The 25,031-nt window shown below is 35.6% G+C and overlaps 2 protein-coding genes across 2 annotated transcripts; one reads left to right on the top strand and one right to left on the bottom strand.

The window, feature by feature from the left end:
• LOC109338561 lies at positions 221-1,228 on the top strand. Its single transcript, XM_019575835.1, has one exon. It carries the CDS (start codon positions 356-358, stop codon positions 1,028-1,030), a length of 675 nt encoding a protein of 224 aa, XP_019431380.1. The 5' UTR covers positions 221-355; the 3' UTR covers positions 1,031-1,228.
• Positions 2,053-7,555, bottom strand: LOC109338554 (geranylgeranyl transferase type-2 subunit alpha 1-like). Its single transcript, XM_019575823.1, has 8 exons — positions 7,337-7,555; positions 7,097-7,259; positions 6,455-6,615; positions 6,242-6,346; positions 4,090-4,890; positions 3,798-3,978; positions 3,149-3,332; positions 2,053-2,683 (listed from the first exon to the last, which is right to left on the bottom strand). The coding sequence occupies exons 1-8, from the start codon at positions 7,450-7,452 to the stop codon at positions 2,295-2,297; spliced, it is 2,100 nt and encodes a 699-aa protein (XP_019431368.1). The 5' UTR covers positions 7,453-7,555; the 3' UTR covers positions 2,053-2,294.

Raw genomic sequence — 25,031 nt, 5'->3', positions numbered from 1 at the left:
ATAATTAAAGTAATAAATAATCAACTTATAATCCATCATTTGTATATATATTTATAAACTATCTTTAAATGATCGAACTCAACTCATTGTTAAAATTAGAAAAATTATATATCATATTTTTCTATTACAACATATAAAAAGTAATATATATTATTAATTATATTTTTTATTAATTATTGATTTACAAGTTATCATACATTTGTTTATGGATAATTACTCATAAAGCTAAGAACAGAACAATCAAATATGGCGGCTACCGTTTAAGAAAGAGTTACCAAGTCAAAGGATTGAGACTCTGCAAAATCTCATTTCTTCATATTCACCATTTCTTCTGAATCTGATCCCTCACATCGCAATGGAGAAAAACGACAAAGATGCAATGTTCAACGACATCGTTCTCCAAATCGTTTTGGCTCTCGTAATGGCTCTCTCCTTTCTTTTCATGAACGACATTCCCAAGAAACTCTTCTCCAAGCTCCGTTTCAGAAACCGCACCAACATCAAAGCCAAGCACCACTTCGTCCAAGGCGCTCAGCTTCTCGCTCGAGCCAGATCCTCCACTTCTCGATCTCACGCTAATTCCTTAGCCAAACAAGCCCTAACCGAAGCCGAAAACGCCATCGCTCTTGATCCGAAGGACGCCGCCGCGTACCTTCTGAAATCGCTCGCGCTCGATATCCAAGGCTTCCGCGCATCCGCTCTCGACTCGCTCGACGTGGCTTTGTCACCGCTCGCGGCGAAGTCGCTGAGCGAGAGCGAGAGAGGAGACGCGTTTTTGAAGAGAGCGGAGTTGAAGATGAGGTTGGGGAAGGGAACGAGTCAACGCGGTGGAGCTGACTCGGTGAAAGAGGATTTGGAAGAAGCGGTTAGGTTGAATCCGAAGAATTCGAGAACGTTTTGTGTTTTGGGAGAGTGGTATGAAGGGAAGAAGATGAAGGATGAAGCTGTGAAGGCTTATGAAGAGGCTATTCAATTGGAACCGGAATTGCGTGTGGCTCATGATGCGCTTAACAGGATTCATATGAATTAATTCTCGGTTAAGTTGTGTTTATCGCAATTGGCTACGGATTTATATGAAAATGCGGTTGTGGTTGCTGTGCAAATTCGGTTGCAGATTGTAATTTAAAATCTAACCTGTAACTTTTTGTTAATGCTAATTATCTTGATTATGGTGCTACTTTACTATGTTGTTTTTCAATTATTAAAAGAAGGCTACAATTTGCTTGGATGATGTGCTTTGATTTTCATGTTTTGGTGAAGGAGATGATAATTGGATTGGGTAGTGTGGAGTAATGTTATATACTCGTCTATGATATCATGGCAAAGAGTGTGATGGTTATATGATTTATTGTTGCCATTTGCAGGGCCTAGTAAGATGGTTGTGGTGTAGAACTTAATTATGCAGCTAATTTATTCTACTTGTGCCTTGTTTCAGATTTATAATACTTTAGATTCTTTTCCTAAACGGAACTACACAATAATATTTCAAAACATTTAGGAAAAGGTTGGAATCAGTTCTAAGGTTGAGTTGCAATAATGCATCTGTCTTCTTCTCTATCCCAAACTTTAAGGGTGTTGAGCACATGGACAATGTTGGCATCCTTTTCAAATTTGTGTAGTTTCAAGTTAAACTAAGCATTAGTACCTGCGTACTGATTTATTTTCATGATTTTAAGGTTTCAGAGCTCTCCAAAAGCTTTGAAAAAGACAACCAAATGGTGAAGTGTATGAAGGATGATCACAGAAATAATGAATCCTTGAATTTAAGAGCATGCTGGATTTTCAAGTCATGCAAGGATTACGATGTTGAGATTGCAAGTTCATGGACTTAACAGCAATAATTTCCTTTCTCTTGTTAGCAAATTACCATGTAATATCGAAACCTGGATTTCTAGTACTAGCCTAATCTATTAACTGAAAGCTATAGCAAATATTGAGCATTGAATCACTGAATTAATCTTTTACTTTCCATATAAACTCATGAAATTGTGTAGCTATCTAAATACCCATGACCACTGTTCTTGCATATGCTCAAGGATCAGTACATTTTTGCACACAACATAAACAATGAGATTGGAATAAAGGGTGTATATCACTCATGAAGTAGATCAGCATTTGTAGCGTAAAAATGTTACCCACTTTTACTAGTTTAATTGTACAAGCATCTGATGCTGAGAAAAGAAAATAGCACTTATCAAGGACAAGTATACCAATGTGTGAATAGTCTTGATGAAAGTGCCATACATCACATTATAGCAGAAAAATAAAATTTCACCCATAGAAGCCATAATAGGTCAAGATAATTCTCCACCATCCAGCCACTTGAGAGTAGGCAAAACTTTGACAAGAAATAATCTGAATTTCTCATCGGCAACCGCGTTTCCTTTTACGTCTAACTCTGTCAAATTCAAACTACCAAATATCAAGAAAGCTTCCCAAAATTTTGTGGCATTGAAGCTGCCGGCAAGGATTTCAAAACGGTCCCATGCAAATTCTTCAGTATGAGACAAAGGAGAAGAGCATAGGTATCTTCTTGTGTCAATAGAGTGTGAGCCTATCTCGTTGTATGAAATATTCAACACTTTTAGTGACCTAAGCAATCTAAGAGGTCCCAGAGCAGTAAAACTACCAAATTTATTGTGACTCAAATTCAAACAAGATAGAAGTTGCATGGCCTCCAACCCTGTCAAAAGGTTCAGTATTTATGAGGTATTTTTCTATTCACTTTAGATACAACATCAAAAGTTATGCAAAAAGAGCATACCAAAGGATGAAATCTAATGCATTTTGATATAATCAGATATATATGGAGCAGAGACAACTAGACAACTTCCAAGGTTTAATTTCTTAGTAAAATTTGAAACCCTGCTGGCATTGTGTTCAATTTTGTAGAGGCATACATTTATTCATAATTTATTTCCTTTCGTGTACATTTATTATTGTGGTATTTGTACTGCCTTGCATAGTCATATTTCTTAGTAACATAAAATCATACAAGAGGAAACCTGTTTTATAGGTGGGAAAATAGTAACATCTAGATCACTGAGAAGAATGTCAGTTTGCTAAAGTTAAAACAAAAAAGGAAGAGCAAAGGAACGGAGAATTTTGCAGGTTAGTTACAGAAAAAATTGATACATGAAGACTATACCTTCAATTGATTGAAGTTCATTGTGGCTAAGGTCTAGCATTTGCACCCACAACAAATTCTCCATGCATCCAATACGTGATAATGATAAATTTTGTAATCGTAGACAAACATGGCCAGCAATTGTCTTTGCTGCATCTTTGTAGTAGTGGCAGTATGGTTGTAAAGATTCCCTAGTCGATGTTATCTGAAGAATCAAGAATCAACAAACATGAAAAAGAAAAATTATTTATGGTAGAAACAGAAAACTATTACGCACGATTTTCACGAAAAACTAGTCGACTTAGGACAACACAATAGACATGAAGAGAATATCCTGAATAAAAGAACAAGAAATTAGCATATGAGAAGCTAAGCATACATCTGGTTCTTTTCAGAAACTTCCTAGAAATCTGAATCTATCATATCTTTCCTATATATTTTATCTGTTAAACCCAATAAAACACATTTCTAGTCATGTTTTCTGCTTTCATAAAACAGCCAAAATGAACATGATAGTTTGCTAAACAAGCCTTTAGAATAGTATTGACAACATAGAATGAAAGGTAGGGAACCATGCTTATCCAGACCTGTAATACTGAAACAGAGTAAATTACCAGATGAAGTTATCAGACTAAGCTCTAGGCATCCAATGCTTAAAAAGGTAAATTACCTGATGAAGTAACGTCAGACTATGCTTGTCCTTGTAGTACAGAGAATGTGTTGGATCCAACTTCATCAAATCACCATAAAGTTGAAGAACTTCATCAGCATGGACCATTTTCTCGACACGTGTAGATGATAATGAATCAAGAGCAGTCAACAGTCTAGCAAGTGTAAGCTTTCCAAGTTTGCTACAAAGTGAAATAAGGCATGATATTTAGAAACAAAATGGGGGAAAAAAGGAAAATAACTTACAACGTGGCATTTCAAACCAAACCATCCATTTCATGAATCAATCTTACCAGTCCGAATCTGATAATAAATCTCGAAATTTATCTACTTCTTTATCAATTGCCTCCACACACCAGTTGGAAGTTGTTTGATTATGGTGATCCTTCTCACTAGTTAGTTGATCAGTAGAAACAATGGACTCTGATTCCCGAAAATGATCAAATTTTTTGAAATCATTTTCATTCCAGGAAGTCTTTTTTTCACACTGTCCTTCAGCAGGCTCTGTATAGTCAGTCTGTATACACAGTTTAAAGGCAACATGCATAGGATGGCCAAAGTGATATCCACTTGAAGAGACAACACCCTTAGAATGACCAAGGCTGATCGCTAGAGAGTAATTTTTCGACAGCTGGAGCTCCATGTTTCCAACATTCAGATATGTAACCCAAACTTGAGCAGTATTCGAGTTACTTGTTGAAAGCGGTTTCCAAACCAAATCACCATTTAAAACTTCAGATTTAACAGTTACTGTGGATGAGTCGATGCCTTCAACGGCTTGACTAAAATAAAGAATGACTGGAAGTTTTCCTATGTCTGATAGTGTACAATTTAGCAAAGATGACCCAGAACCATAAAGGCACTTGTTTCCCTGTAAAGTTATAGTAGATCCATGGGAAGGCCAAGAAGAAACAAGTATAGGAGCATCTGTTTTCACTGTTTGATCAATAAGCCATAGATGATAAAACCAGCCACTCTGATCATCAGGATCAGTAAAAAGAGCATTTTGGACAAGCTCATACTCCTCTTCCAAAACATTCTCTTTCGGGAAATATCCTTCAGCCTTTCTTTTCAGCAAATTAGACAACAGGATACTGAAATTTTTATGACAGGGAACGTATTAAAAATTGAGTTAACCAAAAATCACATTTTATTCAATGAAACACAATCTCAATAATAGCTGAGGTTAAGAACAGAGTTGAATTGACAAGAAAATATAATCAACAAACTACAAACTTTAAAAATTGCTAATAATCTAATGAACGAATACGCACTCCGAACCTTCCCTCCACCAGTGAAATATTTCTCACTTACAATCGAATTATAAAAGTTATTCCATCACATATGGTGATCATTCAGTGATCTTTGGAAATGGGCAGGACACGGCTTGTTGCTGTGTCAAGCACTATAAGGGCATTTTTAAAATATATGCAATAATATACTATACATATTGTCTCTAGAAGAATCATGTAGAGTCTTACAAAAGTAGCATCTACTGATTATTGACAAAACTAAAACCATATTTGGTTTTTATTTCTCCCCCTTCTTATTTTTCTACCTACATGTGCTAAACTGCTAACATTTGTGGAATATGTTTCATGCTGTTTCGTGGAATCAATACTTACTGTTCTTGCTTCCATTTTTTCTATTTAATGTGCTAGCTTTTAAGGGAATAGTTTCAAATGTGTCCAATGGAAATCAAAAGAAGTGTTATCTCGTAAAATGTTTTCTATGTCAAACATTTTAATTAAAGGGCCATATCATTTATCCACTGCATAATAAATTGAATACATCTCGAGATTGTTAGTGAGTTCTTTTGGAAAAAATAGGCTTTACAAGGTAAACAATTAGATAACACTCATACATCCATTTGATCTAGGGCCCATGAAACTGTTGTCTTGCTGGATTGTCACATCAGTTTCTTCTCTCTTTTGAATTTCTTAAAAGATATATATATACATATAGTATATTACTATCCCTGTTATTACACACACATACTAGTTATAGCAAAAGCTAATATTTATTTCATAAACTCCATGCGATGGGATCCTTAGCTTGTATTCTACAAAGATGCACATAGGTACGCAATCAAACAAGTGTTCTTGGTGATGACTACTCAAGCATTAGGTACCAGAAGTACACGTCCAAGGCTCACATAAAAAATATTTAAAAAATGTAAGGTATCAAGATAGCAAAGTTTGTCCCGAAAGCATTCCTTTTGGTATAAAACATGTTCCTAGAGCATTCCTTTAGGATAAAACAAACATGAGTGGACAGACCAATCTTCTATGTATCAACATGTGAGCAGTTTATGGAAATGTTGCAAGTGCTGAAAAATTATATTCCTACATAACTGGAATGTTAAGTAGTTCAATGAGTGTACAAAAACACAGAGAAATATACTGGAAAACGTCCCTTTCAAACTTTTGAATGTTCAACTCATACCTACGATTGTGCCATGCAGAGTAATTGCTAAAATTGTCGTCTATCAGTTCCTTTGTGTATTTCATCTCATCCTCATCTGATCTTTTCATCAGTGCAGTAACAAACCTGCAAGAAGTAATATAAGACCCCAGAAGGGGCACCGACATACCAAAAAAATCAAATTGCATAATTAGAATAAAAACGAAGATACAAAAAACGAATAAGATTTCTAACCTTCGGTAGTTCCAAGCATGGAAATTTCGACGATCAAGCTTCTGAAAAGCATCCAGAAGGCGCAACTCGTTATCTATGGAAGAATGCCCCTTGCTTAGTACCCATTTTCGGTGATGCCATGCACCATATGATTTAAAATTCTTCCTCAATGCACTCTCTACCTGACAGCATCAATTCAAAATTATATAACCACAACTCCACATTACACACTTCCTTACTGAACTCTTACAGGAAAGTATATAAATAAGTAAATAAGCCATCTGCAATTTCCAGAATCCAGAATATTTTCCTTTTATCTAAGACCCTCGGTGCTTGGAAATCGTATCAAATTTATATTACTCTGAGCTAAGTCGGGAAGAACCATTAAGAGATAAAGTTCTATCAGCAGCTATTTTTTCATTTACAATACTCGAACTTGGGATCTTACTTAAAAAGGTAGTAAAGCTCTCGCCATTGGTAAAATTTCATTCACTGAACAGAAGAAAACTTTTTTATGGATATTAAAAATAATGGAAATCTAACAATATAAAATTAAAAGGAAAGACCAATTAACCATTCAGAATAATGTAAGGTTATTGATCCCTTCACCTTTTAATTATTATTTGAATTAATTTAAAGTTTGAAACCTAATAGAAAAGTTACCACTCTGAGTTCTTCATCAAGAATAGATCTGATGTAATCAGGATCGGATTCCGAACGAGAGAGTAAGGTTTCTACGGCGAGTTTTCTGTAATTCCAAGCAGTGTGCCATTCTGGATTGTTCTCAACTAACTTGGCATTCAAATCTAGAGCTTCCTTTGTGTATCTACAAATGGAAATGGAAATGATAATGCGATAAATTAATAGTAATGATAATAATGAGGGAAGAAAAAGAGAACTAACATGTGATTGTGATGATTGGTGAGGAATTGAGATTGAAGTAAACGAAGCTTTTCAGCTTTGGCTGATAAAGCTGTTGTGTCTTCTGGCTTCAACGGTTTGCGAGGACGACCGTGCATTTTGATTTTGAGTATTCAGTGTTTTGGTGATCCTCTGACGGTGTTGCTCCGGTGATTGAGGTGGCTCTACAGAGAAATGGGTGTGTGGGTTTCTAATGTGAACTCTTATGCAATGTTTAAACATACAATGTAGGCGTTGTTTTGTCATTACATACCATACTCTTATGCAATGTTTGGTTTGGGTGAAAAAGGAAAGGAAAGAAAGTGAGAGAAATGAAAAGTGAATGAAAATAATTTTTTCCTATTGTTTGTTTGTATTAAAATAAAGAAGAAGAAAAAAAATGGTGTAACTCATCCCATTATATTTTCTCTCAGATATTAAAAGGAAAATAAGTAGAAAAAAATGTATCTTGATTGAATATTTTAAAGTATATTCTAAACCAACGACGATAAAGAAAGAACAGAAAAATAAAGAATATTTATTTATTTTTAATTAACATGTTTTTATTTGTTTAAGACATGATTTGTGACATATTTTGGAAAATTAGTCACATATTTCTTGTCGCTAACTCTCTATAAATTTAAAAAATCATATTTCATATTAATAACACTTATAAATGTTGATAATTTCCTAAAATTTCAAAAAAAAAAAAACTAATATATGCATTTAATGTCATTATTAATAAATAAGAAGGCTTTAGTTTAGTAGTCTAAAGTCTTGTTAGATCCTCATAAAGACCAAAATGTCAAATGTTCAATTCATGTTATAGACAATTATTGGAAAAGACAGACACACACCACGAAATTGATTAGTTCCTAAATCATAAGATGATAGAATATTTTTGGTAGTACAAAAAATATCATTATTAATAATAATTATATTATTTTCTCTTCACTTTCTTTTCATTTTCTACCATGTTAAATAACTAAAAAATTACCACATTTTCTATCTATTTTCTTTTATCAATCTTTTTTCCTCAGCTTTTCTTTTCTTAATTTTTCTTCTCTTAATCAAACACAATGTTAGGCTTAGTTAAGTTGCATATAAGAAAATAATAAGCAAGTAAGAGAGTAGAAAGAAAGAGAAAGAGAAATATAGTAGATTTCTATAATGTTTGATATAAGAGATGAATGAAAAAAAATAAGAGAAATAGATGTTTTCATTTCTCTCTTTATGGTTCAATAAAAAATGAGAAGAAAAAGATAATGTTATGCTAGACAATAATCCTGAAATAAAGGGAAAAGAAGATTTTTTTTTTTGTTTTATTATTGATTAAAAATAAAACTTTAATGTTAGATTATAAATTTTATTATATTGCAATAAATTTCAATTAATATTATTTCTATATCCACATTAAACTTATGAATGTTAATAATAGTTAAAATCAAAAGTGGAAACAAAAAATGAAGGATAATTTTGACATTTCATATAAAATTATTATTTTCTTCTCACTTTCTCACTAAAGTTGTAGAGAAAATTTTATGGTGGACTTTGTTAGATATTTACAGAATGGCAAGTGTACCGTATCATCTAAGTAATAAAATCCGGTAAAATATTGGGATATCGTTCTCATTGAGCAAACTAGATTTTCACTAATTCCTACAATAATGAATTGAGTGTATATTTATAATGGTGTTTTTATAAAATTTTGTGTTTAATTGTAAAAACTCATAAATTGAACGAAAAGCAAGTAAAATAAACAAGGATCGAAATGCATCGTTCTTTCCCAATGACATCCATGTATTCAATTCCAAGTGAATTGTGAAGTTATTGATTCAGATGCATATATCATTCAAATCATTCACATCGATCTCTTGAGTGTAAAATCCTTAGATAATTGCTCAAATACTAATGCCTTGGATATTTGACCAATTAACTAGCATTATGTTCCATGTAAAAGCAATTCATGCATCATTCTTCATTCCTAGAGCAATGATGTATGAAGGAAGATGATTTAAGGTTCGGTGTCAAGTTTAACTTCCCAATTAAACTTGAACCCGATAACAAGAAATTAGTAGCAAATTAAATTCATGCATTAAGAACAGGATTAACTTCCCAAAATCAAATTACAATTACAATGCAATCGAATCCAGGAGTACAAAGGTTAGAAGATTACATTTCGAATCCCTTAGCAAGATCTAATCACTCATTCTCGCTATTACAACACTCGAATCATAAAATTATACAAGGAATAATGTGAAGTAGAATCGTTTCCACGTTTTCTATCCTAATCTCCTTGTGTTTCTCTCTATTTTCGTGTTGAATCCTTTCTGAAAAGTGAATAGTCTACTCTTTTGACTTCCGAAACTGCCAAGAGCAGTTCTAACTTCCACGCCCTCGCCCAAACTAGAGATTCTCGCTTGGGCGAGTAAATAAGAGGCTCTCAGACCTGAGCACCTCGCTTGAGCGAGGCATCCCTCGCTTGGGCGAGGATCAAGCAGGATATCAGGGATTTTTTTTTTCTCCACTTGTCGCTTGGGCGAGGGACAATAATGATTTTTGGTGATTTTTCTCCAATTTGTGGCTTGGGCGACCCTGTCCTCGCTTGGGCGAGGCTTGCGGTGCTCAGAAGTATCAACCTTCTACTTTTTCTCCTTTTTTGCATGAATCTTATCCTGAAACAACATAAACACATAAAATTTCCTACACAGAACAAGATCACTAAGTTATCAGGAATCTTACACAGTTATAGCATAAATGTGCACTAAGTACCCAAAAAACATATGAATTTCCTTAACAATTTGGCACTTAACAAACTCCCCCCAACCTAGAATCTTGTCTGTCCTCAAGCAAAGTAACGAAGTACAATTCAATTCAATGTATCTGGTTTTTCAAAAATATTCATTCATCCAATCATGGCATGGGTAGAATCATTCACATATTGTTCACAAAGACTTGTTTCATGCTCAATCATAGTGGACCAAGTTCCAACTAATAACAGAATGCAATTGCAGTTTAATTTCAAACAGAATAGCAAGAATAACTATTCAGTTCAATCAAAGGAACTCTCTCGATCTCACGGATCATGTGTTTCACTCTCTTTGCTGGATCCTAAACAATTTGACTTTGCCTTCCAGTTCAATCAACCATGTACACAGGTTCAATCATGGATCTTAAGGACTTTTTCAGGGTTGTAATGAGGTCTGGCTACAAATAAAATTGGTTTTTTCTGGGTTTCAAAAAGGGAGATAGACCATTAGTGCATACTTACCTTTTCTTCTCATGTTTCCTTTCCAATTTCTTTGTATCATGTTCTTTCCTATAAACCATTGGATTCTCCTTCTTCAACTGACTCTTTTCATTTGAGTCACTATTTTCTCGCATGACTTATTTTTCACTTGTTTTTTTCTTTTTGTTGCTTCATGCTTTACCATTTATCACATGGTTGAAGAATGAGCATTTTTTATTTCACTACCCTCATAAACACATACTTCATTTCATAATGCCCAGTAAGACTCATATGCACTAATGATCTCTCTCCACGGGAATGGAGATTGATACATTTTGATGTGGTTTCGGTGCATAATTTTTCACAATAAAGAAAACTTTTCAGCTCAAAAGGGCTACAAAAAAATCAAGTTCATAATTCATTCGGGTAGGCTTTCAGGCTGTAGTTCAACTATCCTAAACTAAGCCTTAATCATTTCCATGTTTCTCCTTGCTTAATGACAATAAAAAATCAGGCAAAGTTCATTGGTGAAATCCAGCAAAGAGACTCATCTGTGTTTGGGTACACTCCCTCACCTGGTTATAGGTTTTGTCCTTTGACTAACTGCTCATTATTCAACCTATTCGGTCCATGTCTAAATCAACATCCACATCCCGAAACTGTCAAACTTCAGAACCCTAATCATTCACAATCACAGGATCTTATCTCAAAATTTAATTCACATGTTTCTAGCATGGCACAATTGAACAACAGTAAACAAAACTAACTAGACTTAGTTTCATACAGAATTAAAACTACACAATTTAACTACACGTTTTGTCACTAAACTTGAAAACAAACAACATACAGAATTAAAACACATAACAATTACTCCTACACCCTAAATATACAATCAAAACAAATGTCCTAAACAATCCTGCACATGCATCCTAAACATAGATCTTAAACATTCATCCTAAATTACAAAACAGAAATAACAAAACAAGTAACAGAGGAACCAGTTTCATTCAGTTCAACAATGCTCATCAGAGCAAAAATTCAACATCTTCAGCATCACCATCATCAACAACAACATTACCAGCAGAATCAGTTCCATCTGCAGCAGGTCCAGCAGGTCTTGACCCCTCCAGAAAGGTAGGCCTGACCCTAGGCCAAGGAAACTATTGAGTAAAAGTGTATGTGGATCCCTAGAATTGGTTCCCCGGACTCAACTGCTAGAAAACAGCAAACAACCCTTGCTGCTGGAACACATGTCCTTGTCTCAGCATCTCATTTTGGAGCTCCAAATGCTCCATATGCATTATTAGTCTGTGAATCTGCTCCTGAGTGGAGAATTCCTGATATGGTGCCAAGTGTGGCATCGGTTGTGGTTGTACTCGCTCAGGTGGAGGTGGTTGTGGTTGAGATGATCCTTGACCCTGATCTCGGTCGGGCTCCTCTTTGCAGTTTTGAGCGATATACTGCAGGGTAATAGGAGGTTTAATCTTCTTGGTTCTGTTCACCACAACCCCATGTTGTACGTACAATTCAGTAATCAGAGAAGGGAATCCCAGTGCACCCATCTTTCTAGCCCGCACAATAGTTTTGTACATCTCATGTGAAATGATTCCAGTCACATTGATTCTCAGACCATAGAGAATGGCATAGATAATGTGGCAGTCAAACAATGGCAGAGATGATACGTGACTATTAGGGATCACGTTGTGTAGGAGTAATATCATCCACAACTGGGCCAATCAAGTCATGTGCTTGCGGTAAATCCGCAATGGATGGCCATCAGATTTAGTGGTGAAAGATTGTCTAGGAATGCACAACTTCTGAGCGGTGTTGGTCGAGTTGAACTCGCCTTGGGATAGACTACAAGACTTTTGAATCATCTAGTTGTACTCGTCCTCGGTCCCGTTGGTTGATGCATCATACGGGCTACCCAACAGTTCATTGATTGTATTTCTATCAAATAGCATCATTTTTCCTCTCACCCAAGATTTGTAAGCTAGCTCTTCTCCCTCCTCCTCCAGCGGGTAAGCATTTGCATAAAATTCACGTACGACATCTGGATCAAATTTGTCATTTGGGGTGGTCAATATCCACCATTTTAGCCGATCCAGATACATAGTAAAAACCGGAAGGTCCTCTAGATGTAAATGCACTCACCTCTCTGGCACAAAAATCCACTTCAGGAGCAGGAGATAACGACCCTCATTGCCCTTCTTCTTGAATTTATTTTTGTCGAATGCTTGTGGGGCTTGTGAGGTTGATACACCCTTCAATTTCTTGGGAGGAGGCGGGTCCTTTTTAGCAATAGACTTTCTCCTCCTGTAACACAGCAAAACTAAATGCATAGTGAGTGACATTAATAAATTAATTCACCAATGATATCTATTGCTACAATGTCACTACTACAACCACTTAACCAACTCGAACACATGAGTGCCACTTTTATAAATAATAATTGGGGTTTCCAGTTAGGAACCCCAGATTTCTTGATGTGGGCACTCATGGTAACACAACAACAATGCAATGTAATAATAATGATAAAGTAGCATCAAGAGCAACCTAAAGTACCTAAATGTGCCTAAAGGAATGAAATTTACTAAAATGCACAAACAAAGAGGTAATAAGTTCAAGATGCAAAAAAATGCACTTACATTGGTCCGCTCATGATGCAAAACTTGTGTGTGTGCACTAATGGATGAAGAAGAAGAGAACTTGGGCTCTTGGAGAGATTAGCGAGCTTGGTTTTTGTGATTGAAATGCAATGGGGATGTGAGGGGTTGGACCCCTCACCCCTGTTTTTAAAACCAAATTCGCGATCTGTCATCCTCGCCTGAGCGAGAATCTCTCGCTTGGGCGAGGATTGGATAGAACTTTTAAAAAAAAATTGAAGCAAGCCTCGCTTGGGCGAGGACACTCTCGCTTAAGTGAGGGGCCCAACATTGAAGGGTCAATTCCTCGCCTGAGCGAGGAGTTCCTCGCTTGAGTGAGAACTACCCAAATATTCCCTTTTTTTAATACAAACAGAAAATAAAGTTGGATTGCCTTCCAGTTAGCGCTTCTTTAACGTTATTAGCTCGATGCCTGTTCTGTTATGCCTCTGATAAGTTGATGATTGTGGTGAGCCGCTCGACGTCACCACCCAAGTAAGGTTTCACACTTTGGCCATTAACTAACCAGTTTCTCTAAGATGTTGGGTCTTACAATTCGATCGCATCATGCGATTTAACTTCCTTAATTACGAAGGGTCCTGACCATTTAGACCTTAGTTTGCCCGAAAACAACTTCATCCGAGAGTTGAACAACAGCATACTCTGACCCACCCGGAAGTCTTTTTGACGGAGCTTCCGGTCATGGTAGAGCTTGACCTTCTCTTTGTATAATTTGGAAGATTCATAGGCAGTGAGCCTCATCTCCTCCAAATGTTGCAACTGAAGTTTCCTTTGGTTACTTGCTGCTTTGGGGTCCAGGTTGAAAAATTTGAGGGCCCAGAATGCTTAATGTTCAAGCTCCACAAGCAAATGACAAGCCTTCCCATATACGAGCTGAAATAGGGACAATCCAGTGGGTGCTTTGAATGTTGTCTAGTAGGCCCATAGTGCATCATCCAATCGATCGAAGAGACCAATCATTCCTTGTGGTTGACATAGTTTTTTTTCCAGAATTCTCTTGACCTCTCGATTGGACACCTCCGCTTGTCCATTTGTTTGCGGATGATAAGGTGATGCTACCTTGTGTCGGACCCCGTAGTGTTGTAGGACCTTCTCCAATTGTGAATTGCAGAAATGTTATCCTCCACCACTGATGAGTACCCGATGTGTGCCAAACCGACTGAATACATTCCTCTTCAAAAACCTGATCATAGTCTTATCATCATACTTTTGTGCAGCTATGGCCTCTACCCATTTGGAAACGTAAGCCGCCGCCACCAAGATGTATACGTGTGAGCATGACGGTGGAAATGGTCCCATAAAGTCAATTCCCCAATAATCAAACACTTCAATTTCCTGAATGCTTGTCAAAGGCATTTCATTCCTCTTAGAGATCTCGCCTGATCTCTGGCATTTATCATATAATTGTGCATACTCATGTGCATTGTTGAACACATAAGACCAGTAGAAGCCAGATTGGAGGACTTTTGCATTTGTCCTCTCTCCATTAAAGTGCCCTACATATGGCGAACTATGACAGTGCCATAGGATACTCTTAGCTTCTTCTATGGATACACACCTTCTCAATAGCCTATCCGACTTAGTCTTATAAAGATGAGGGTCGTCCCACACATATTCACGAGACTCTTGCAAGAATCTTCTCTTTTGATGTCACGAAAACTCTTCAGGAATGACCCCTACAGCTTTAAAGTTAGCCAAGTCAGCAAACCATAGCCTTCCCTGAACCATGAAAAGCTTCTCATCAGGAAACTCCTCCAACACCTCTGATTCTCTTACTGTGACCTCTTGATTGACCAATCTCGATAGGTAATCTACTACACAATTCTCGCTCCCTTTTTTATCCTTGATCACCAAGTCGAATTCCTACAACAACAAAACCCAACGCAATAATCTCGGCTTGGAATCCGATTTAGTTAGCAAGTATTTTATAGCAGCATGGTCAGTAAAAATTATGCCTTTGGAGCCAATCAAATAAGATCTAAATTTCTCCAAAGCATACACTATAGCTAGTAGTTCTTTTTCTATGGTGGCAGAATTAACTTTTGCCTCATTGCGTACCTTACTAGCATAGTGTATGGCACGAAAAACTCTAGCCTTTCGATGTCCTAGTACCGCGCCGACAACATAATCACTAGCATCACACATCAGTTCAAAATCAAGATGCCAGTCGGGCGCTACTATAACAGGAGTAGAAATCAGTTTTTGTTTTAAGTGGTGGTGGAGGGTCCTTGATGACCTCAATCTTTGCCTTGTCAACTTCGATGCCCCTGGAAGAGATCGTGTCCCAAGATCACTCCCTCAGTCACCATGAAGTGACACTTTTCCCAGTTCAGTATCAGGTTTGTCTCAACATATCGTTACAGAGATGTCCAGATTTGCCAAGCAGCTCTCAAATGACGACTCGAAGACCAAGAAGTCATCCATAAAGACCTCAATGCACTGCTCCACAAGATCAGAAAAAATAGCTAACATGCACCTCTGAAATGTTGTCGGTGCATTACACAGTCCAAATGGCATCTTCCTGTATGCGAAGACACCAAATGGACAAGTGAAAGCTGTTTTTTCCTGGTCTTGGGGATCCACAGTGATCTGATTATAACTAGAATAACCATCCAGGAAACAGTAGAATTCTTATCCAGCCAACCTTTCTATCATTTGGTCCAGGAATGGCACAGGAAAGTGATCTTTGCGAGTGGCCTGGTTTAGTTTCCAGTAATCAATACACATTCGCCAACCATTGATTGTTCTGGTCAGAATGAGTTCATCCTTGTCATTCCTGACCACAGTCATACCTCCCTTCTTTGGGAACACCTAAACAAGACTAACTCACTTACTATCAAATATGGGATAAATCATCTCAGCATCTAATAATTTCATCACTTCCTTCTTCACCACTTCCTTCATAGTGGGATTAAGACGCCTCTGAGGTTGCACCACCGGTTTGTAATTTTCTTCTATATGGATCTTATGCATGCAGTAAGATGGACTGATTCCATGCAAATCCGCCAGTGTCCACCCTATTGCCCCTGCATTCTTCCTCAGCACCCCAATTAACAATTGTTCTTCATCACATGTAAGGGCATTTCTGATGATTACCGGTTCCTGCCCTCCTTCTTCTAAAAATACATACTTCAAATATGAAGGAAGTACTTTCAACTCCACCTTTGGAGCTTCAACTGCCTTCTCTTTCCCCAACTCTTCAAAATGATTCTGATGAGATACAACCTTGCGGGTGCATCTAATTCTGCCAAACATATCTTGATAATCTTATCCTCATTTATATTGTTTCGCTCTAGGTCTCCCCTCAAAACCTTCTCCAAAGGACTACTCCTATTCAAATGAATGTCATCAAGCATGAATAAGTCCTCAATGACATCCACCCGAAAGCAGTGTTGCTTGTCCTTCGTATGTTACATAGCCTCAAAAACATTAAAGTTCACCTCTTGGTCTTCAACTCTTACCTTTAACTTTCCATCATCAACATCAATAATAACTTAGTTAGTCTTCATAAAAGGTCTGCCCAAAATAAGACGAACCTTCTTATCCTCTTCAATATCCATGATGACAAAACCCATAGGAAAGACCAACCCATCTACCTTCACCAAAACATTCTCTATAACTCCATAAGGATACATGACAGATATATCAGCAAGTTGCAAAGTCATTCGGGTAGGCTTGATTTCCAAATCCCCAATTCTTTTCAGCATAAAAAGGGGCATCAAATTAGTGCTAGCACCCAGATCAAGTAGTGCCTTTCCCACAGACAATTCACCAATAGTGACCGGAATAGTGAAGCTGCTGGGATCTTTAATCTTCTCGGGCAAAGACTTCTGAATGATAGCACTGCACCCAGCTTCTAAGGTCACTATGTCTTTTGAAAACTTTCTTTTCTTTGTTAACAAGTCCTTCATGAATTTAGCATACACAGGCATTTGTTCCATCGCCTCCATAAATGGGGTGTTGATCTGGAGGTTCTTGAATAAATCCAAGAACCTAGCATATTGTTGTTCCTTGTCTTTCTTGGCAGGTCTCTTTGGATAAGGGAGATCCTTCAAATGAGGTAGGTCACCCTTCCTCTTATCACTGTTCTCCCTTATATTATCATCCTTAGTAACAACCCCTTCCTCATCTTGTATTATTTCACCCTTCCGTGTCTCTTTGATTATCTTCTCTGATCTTCCAACTTCAGTGTTTCTCAGAACCTCTTCCTCAACAGCCAAATTCTCACAAATACCCTTACTAATGACCTTACCACTTCTAGTAGTGATAGATTTGCAGTGTTCTTTTGGATTGGTTTGAGTGTTGGCTGAGAATTGTTGTTGATCTAAGTTTTGTTCTGTCATTTGCTTAGCCAATTAACTCACCCGAGTCTCCAAATTTCTGATAGAAGCATTAGTGTTTTTCTGGTTTGAAATGGAGACTTGCATAAACTTCTCCAATGTTTCTTCCAACTTTGTATGCCTCTCATGTAATGGTGGATGTGGACCTTGCTGATAATATGGTTGATATGGTGGTTGTCAGTTAGATGGTCCTGCATCCTACCTCCACCCAAAATTTTGATTTTGGTTCTAGTTTCCCCTCCAACCCTATGAAAAATGATTGTTGAATGAAGGGTTGTTAGGGAAATTAGTCTGACGAGGTTGATTGTTAACATAATGAACATCTTCTGCTTGTGTGTTGGTAGACATTGAGCAGTGACCAGTAACATGATCACCCCCACAAAACTCATAGTGTAGCACCTGTTGATGAACAAAAGGAGTCTGCACCACATTCAATTGTTGAGGCAACTTGGACATTTGCTTTGTAAGTGCCTCAATCTGCTATGTCAGAATTTTATTCTGAGCCAGAATGGCATCAGAAGTATTCAAATCTAACACTCCTCTTTTTTGTATCGTCCTTTTATTATGTTGAGCCTACCGATCTATAGCAGATAATGCAGTAATAATTCTGGTGGCTTGCTCAACATCCACTGCCATCATGGTGCCACCAACTGCGGCATCCAATATCATCTTAGTTTTTGGCTTCAATCCATTACAACAGATGTTTAGTTGATCAACATCTTCAAATCCATGATTGGGACATTTCCTCAACAACATCAAAATGTTCTCATGCCTCATAAAAAGCTTCCTCAACACCTTGTCTGAATGTTGAGATTTCAAAATTTGCATGCACATACCTCGTCAAAGGAAAAAATCTTGTTAAGAACTTTGTTTCCAAATCACTCCAATTGGTTAAGCTTTGGGTTGGATGTGATTTTAACCATTACCTAGCTTCACTAAGGAGGGAAAATGGAAAGAGCATCATGTATACAACTTCCCTCTCAGTGTCAGAATACCCCATAGTGGCCATTAACTCATAGCAATTGTCCAAATGATCATATGGATCTTCATAATCCTTCCTCATGAACCGATGAGCAATGACTAGATTCAGATAAGCATGCTTGATTTCCATTGCCCTGGCAGTATGTGGAATCACAATGCTAGAGTAGTGTCGAGGACCTTGATACATAGCATAGTCTCCTAAAGTCCTCCTTCAAGGATTAGGCCTTAGGTTATTATCAGCAGCATTATTGACATTCTCTATCTTTTCGGACTGAGATTCAGAAACTGTAGGAACTGTACCTGATTCAGAGCTACATTGTGCTTCTTGAGAACCATGTTGTTTCTTCTCTTTTGCTTTCTTCCAGTTACTTTTAGCAGACTTCTCAATCTCTGGATTGTATTATAGTTGCTCTTCTTTAGATTTACCTCGCAAAAGCATAAATAAGAAAACTACGGCAAAGGTTAGCATAATGGTTAACATTATACTACAAAGAATTAAAGAATAACTATGTACAAAACTCAATAAACTCTATAAATAAACTAATGTAAATCGTTCATTGCTCCCCGAGAGCGACACCAAAAACTTGTTAGATATTTACGGAACGGCAAGTGTACTATATCGTCCAAGTAATAAAATCCGGTAAAATACCGGGATATCGTCCTCAGGGAACAAACTAGATTTTCACTAATTCCTACAAGAATGAATTGAGTGTATATTTACAATGGTGTTTTTATAAAATTTTGTGTTTAATTGTAAAAACTCATAAATTGAACGAAAAACAAGTAAAATAAACTGGGATCAAAATGCATCATTCATTCCCAATGACATCCATGGATTCAATTCCAAGTGAATTGTGAAGTTACTGATTCAAATGCACATATCATTAAAATCATTCACATCAATCCCTTGAGTGTAAAATCCTTAGATAATTGCTCAAATACTAATTCCTTGGATATTTGACCAATTAACTAGCATTATGTTCCACGTAAAAGTAATTCATGCATAATTCTCCATTCATAGAGCAATGATGTATGAAGGAAGATGATCTAGGTTCAGTGTCAAGTTTAACTTCCCAATTAAACTTGAACCCGATAACAGGAAATTAGTAGCAAATTAAATTCATTCACTAAGAACGGGATTAACTTCCATAAATCAAATAACAATTACAATGGAATCGAATCCAGGAGTACAAAGGTTAGAAGATTACATTTCGAATCCCTCAACAAGATCTAATCACTCATTCTCACTACTACAACACTCGAATCATGAAATTATACAAGGAATAATGTGAAGTAGAATCGTTTCCACGATTTCTATCCTAATTTCCTTGTGTTTCTCTCTATTTCTGTGATGAATCCCTTCTGAAAAGTGAATAGTCTGCTCTTTTGACTTCCGAAATCGCCCATATCAATTCTAACTTCCACACCCTTGCCCAAACTAGATATTCTCGCTTGGGCGAGTGAATAAAAGGCTCTCAGACCTTAGCACCTCTCTTGAGTGAGGCATCCCTCGCTTGGGCGATGATCCTTCTCTTAAGCGAGGATCAAGCAAGAAATCAGAGACTTTTTTCCTCCACTTGTCACTTAGGCGAGGGACAACAATGATTTTTTGTGATTTTTCTCGTATTTGTGGCTTGGGCGACCCTGTCCTCGCTTGGGTGAGGCTTGCGGTGCTCAGAAGTATCAATCTTCTACTTTTTCTCCTTTTTTTCATGAATATAATCTTGAACAACATAAACACATAAAATTTCCTACACAGAACAAGATCACTATGTTATCAGGAATCTTACACAGTTATAGTATAAATGTGCACTAAGTACCCAAAAAGCATATGAATTTCCTTAATAATTTGGCACTTAATAGAATCGTTTCTTTCTCTCTTAACAACTAAAGAGAATAAAGTCTATATTTCTCTCCAAACTTTCTCATACTCTTTTCTCTTTTCTCCAATTTTGGATTCACATCTGTTGTTTCACTCATTTATGTCAGGAGATATGATTGGTCAAAAAAATATTTAATAATTACAATTTTAACTTAAATAATTTTTTTAAATCAATTAAAAGTAATGGTACATAGAGTGGTACAAAAGTAGGACAGTAGGTATGTTCTCTCCAATTCAATTATATCAAATGAAGGCTAAAAATATCTAAGAGTAACACAAATCAACACCATGGTTGATGATGGAAAAAAGATTACATTCCACCCCTGAATTTTCTCGAACTCTTCATCATGCCAAAATCAAAATAACGCTAATTAGGTCAATTTGATAATTATTATTCTTACGAAATAACATTTTACGCGAAAATAAAATATCTTATCTAAAATGAACTTAATCGCTTTCATCCATCTGATTAAAGGTTATGTATTTCTTGAATCATCATTTATCATTGAAAGTCTTAGAACACAACGATAATTTTTAAAGTAAAGTTTTAACAAAACTTATAACGAAGTTATGTCATAATATGTGGACATACATCAGGTTAGTTCTCAGGAAAGAGAGGTGGGTCATAAAGAGACTCTTAAATAGCAAGTCTTTCCTTAGATAGAACTTTTCTAGACATGTATTTTCACTACATTACATTTTTTCGGTAATGATAACTATTCATAGAACTTATCTTTTGCAAGTAAAACATTTTTATTAAGATTAACCTTTTTAAGTGAGATTATTAAGCTAGACTTGTCATTTTAAAGTAAGTCAACTTAAACAAAATCAATACTTTTAAATCAAGACTTTTTAAGTCAATCTTACCACTGTTTTAGTTTATCGGTAAACATGTCTTCCCCATGAGCATTTCCACTACTTTAAAAGTATAACACTTCATATGTCACTCTTGGTTGAAAAAATATATTTAAATTAAAAATTTAACAATTAAGTATTTTTCTAACCAATCACAAGTGATGGCACATGGAGTGACACTTTTTGAGACTCGAGTGTTAGAAATTCATAATTTATAATTAAGGTGAACATCATATATTTAATACAATTATATCATCTATTTATTTTGGAGTTACAAAACAAGTGATCTAATTAATGACAACCTATAAGGCTTATAAAACTGATAACGGATGTGGGCTTAATGAGTGGATACCCAAACGGTTGGCCTATAGGGGATAATGGGAACCCTATTAGTTAACACATAAGGAACGATTATGGTCCCCAATATACCAAATAACAAATAGTTTTCACCTCTCCCCGTCAAAGAGAAAACGAAGGTCCCAAAAGGAATTCATGATTTGGTTGAGGAATATCATCATACCAAAACTCTATGTTTCCCCTTATTTGAATTGTGAGTAATTTGTATTATGAATTATTGCAACATGTGTTGAAGTATATACTTAGATGTATGCATGAACATTGCATTAATCTTTATGACTCTGTTATGAAATTTGTATATTATATGTGCACTAATGTCTCATTGTTGGATATTGACTTTTGTCACTTTTAATTTTGCAATTTATTAAAGTATATGTATAAGATATACATGTGTTAAGATGTATTTTTTATTTTATATATATACAATCTAGAATTCATGGTCTTGTATATATATTGCGAATTAAAATATACATATATTCATATGTAATTGTTTTCAGCTTGAGGTTGTTGTGATGTTTGGAATTACCGAGTAAAGTTAATATATATATATATATATATATATATATATATATATAATGATCACAGTAAAATTGTATATGCATTTCTATGTTAACGTGTGAAAGTGTGTATATATAACGTTACATATATATTTTAAGATAGCGAAATCATATTCGATTTGGAATTTTGATAATGATGTATATCATTTTTATGCTTTTCAATCTGGATCTATTTTGCATTTGATTAAGATTGCATACATTTTTATGTGTTGATATATGTAATATATCTTTTTTGATTTGGAATTATATTATTGGTTTAGATTTGTTAATCATAAAATATATCAAATCTGAAGGTTTTAGTTCCAATATTATATTTTTTTTATAATGGACTTATATTATTTTCTTTTTTGTCTGATAATTATGTTGTCAAAGTAACATCTGTTGTGGAAATTGATTAAGATTATACAGATGAGTATGAGAGTATTTATGCAAATTGTGTTCGGCCCAAAGGAAGACACAATTTGGCCAAGTAATAACATACATGTGATGATAAATAAGTGACAATTATAAAGTTTTTTTCATGTGAATAATAGACGGTTCAAAGAAAGACTATTGTTTGACAGAACTAATTGTTAATATTTGATCATTACATTGAGAGTACCACTTACAAATTAATTTCTATGTTCAAAGACTAAAAATTTATGTTGTGCTTGGTATCTTGTGATGAGTCTATTATGCGCACATGTCTTGTTTATATATATTACCTGACTTGTTTGTTTAAATGATTGCAACAAACTTATGGTTTGTTGCATTAGTTGATGGCTAATTGCATTATTAAGTAGTTTCTATTGTTGACACATTGTTTCTGTTTGGACAACTTGTCATGTCATGTTTAATCATGTATAAAATGATAATTTTTTATGTAAAATTCAAAAATGGTCATTACTAGAATTCGAAATGCAGTCCTTGTGATGAGAATGATGCAATGCTACTAATGATGCAATGTATTTATATGTGGATATAAATAATATTTATTTTGGATTAAGGTTATGTTGTATCAAACTCAACTAAATGATTTTTCTTTTGGAAAATAAAATTGTTTGACATTTTAAGTGAACTTATTAAATATTAAGTCGCCAAAATGATATTTTTTCTGTGAATTGTTCATAATAAATGTCAAATGCTAATGTGTGTATATATCCATGCGGGTATTAATCAGCCCAAAGGAAGATTACTATTTGGCCAGATTATATACACATGTGATGATAAACATGTGATTATTATAAAGTTGCATTGTCAATGACAAATTAGTCCAAAGAAGGGTTTATTATTTGACATGCATTATGATCAATATTTGACCACAAACAAGAGTATCATTAATGATTGATATGAAATATCAAGCCAATTGCATGTTTGGATTTTATGCAAATAGTGATCGGCCCAAAGGAAGATTACTATTTGACCCAAATTACAAATATACTTGTAGCAGTAAATATGTGATAATCATTTGGTTTTCCATGTGAATAGTAAGTCAGTCCAAAGAAAGACTTATTGTTTGACAGAACTGATTACCAATATTTGATTACTACATTGAGTGTACCATTTTCAAGTTAATATTTTTTGTCCAAAGACTGAATTTTAATGTCGTGCTAGGTAACTCGTGATGTACCACATCATCATTTGAATTTAAGTATTAAAGTTGAATGTTAGTTTAATTGCAAGTCTGATTGCAATTTGTTTTGTTATTTTACTAGTGTTGCAAATATTTCTGCTCAAATTAAGAACATCTCATTGTTGAATGGGACAAACTTTAAGGTCTATAAGGAAGCCGTAGAAATTATTGTCGGCTGTATGGATTTAGATCTGGCACTTTAGGTGGAGAAATCCATTTCTACTATGGAAATCCTCGATGAGGTTAAAATTGAGAAATTGGAAGACTTTAACCGAATGTGTCTAATGATCATGAAACACTTTATTCTAGAAGAGTTTCAGGGGCTCCATTTCTGAGGGTCGGAGTGCAAATAAGTTCTTTGAAGAAATAGAACCACACTTTGCCAAAAAAATGAAAAAGGCGGAGACGAGTAGCCTTTTGGCTAAACTCATCTCCATGAAGTATAAAGGCAAATGGAACGTAATGGAACATTATGGAGATGTCTAATCTCGCATCAAAACTCAAGTCACTTAAGTTAGAGTTTGGTGATGACTTGCTCGTGCACTTGGTTTTGACCTCGCTTCCTGCACACTTTGAGCAATTGAAAGTGAGTTATAATACTCTGATAAACAATTGAAAGTCCTGAATAGATTTGACATGAAAGCCAGTAAATCAGGGGATACTGCTATAGCTAAGGGAGACAAGTTTAGTCTCGAACAGTGCCCCAAAAATGACCTTGAAATATACGAGATGCAAAAGATTCATTATGCATCTGTAGTAGGAAGTCTAATGTATGCTCAAGTTTGCACACATCCCGACATAATATTTGTTGTGGGAGTTTTGGGAAGATATTTGAGTAATCCTAGAATGCATCATTGGAAGGCAGTTAGACGTGTTATGTGTTACTTGAAGAGAAAAAGGAGTACATGCTCGCTTATCGGAGGTTTGAGAATTTAGAGATCATTGGATATTCTGACTTCGATTTTGCTGGATGTCTAGACAACAAACACTCCACTTTTGGATATATGTTTTTATTGGTTAGAGGTGCTATCTCTTGGAAGTCTGCGAAACAGACACTTATAATTCCTTCAACCATGGTTGCAGAGTTCATGGCTTGTTTTGAAACATCAACCATGGCATATGGTTGTAGAATTTTGTCACTGATTTACGTGTGGTCGATAGTAATGATCATTGAGGATTTATTGTGACAACAAGTCCGCACTTCTTTACTCCACCAACA

Source organism: Lupinus angustifolius, chromosome LG02, assembly GCF_001865875.1.
Source record: "Lupinus angustifolius cultivar Tanjil chromosome LG02, LupAngTanjil_v1.0, whole genome shotgun sequence".
Taxonomy (NCBI): Eukaryota; Viridiplantae; Streptophyta; class Magnoliopsida; order Fabales; family Fabaceae; genus Lupinus; species Lupinus angustifolius.
Note: the sequence above shows the minus strand (reverse complement) of the source record. Positions and strands in the feature narration are given on the sequence as shown.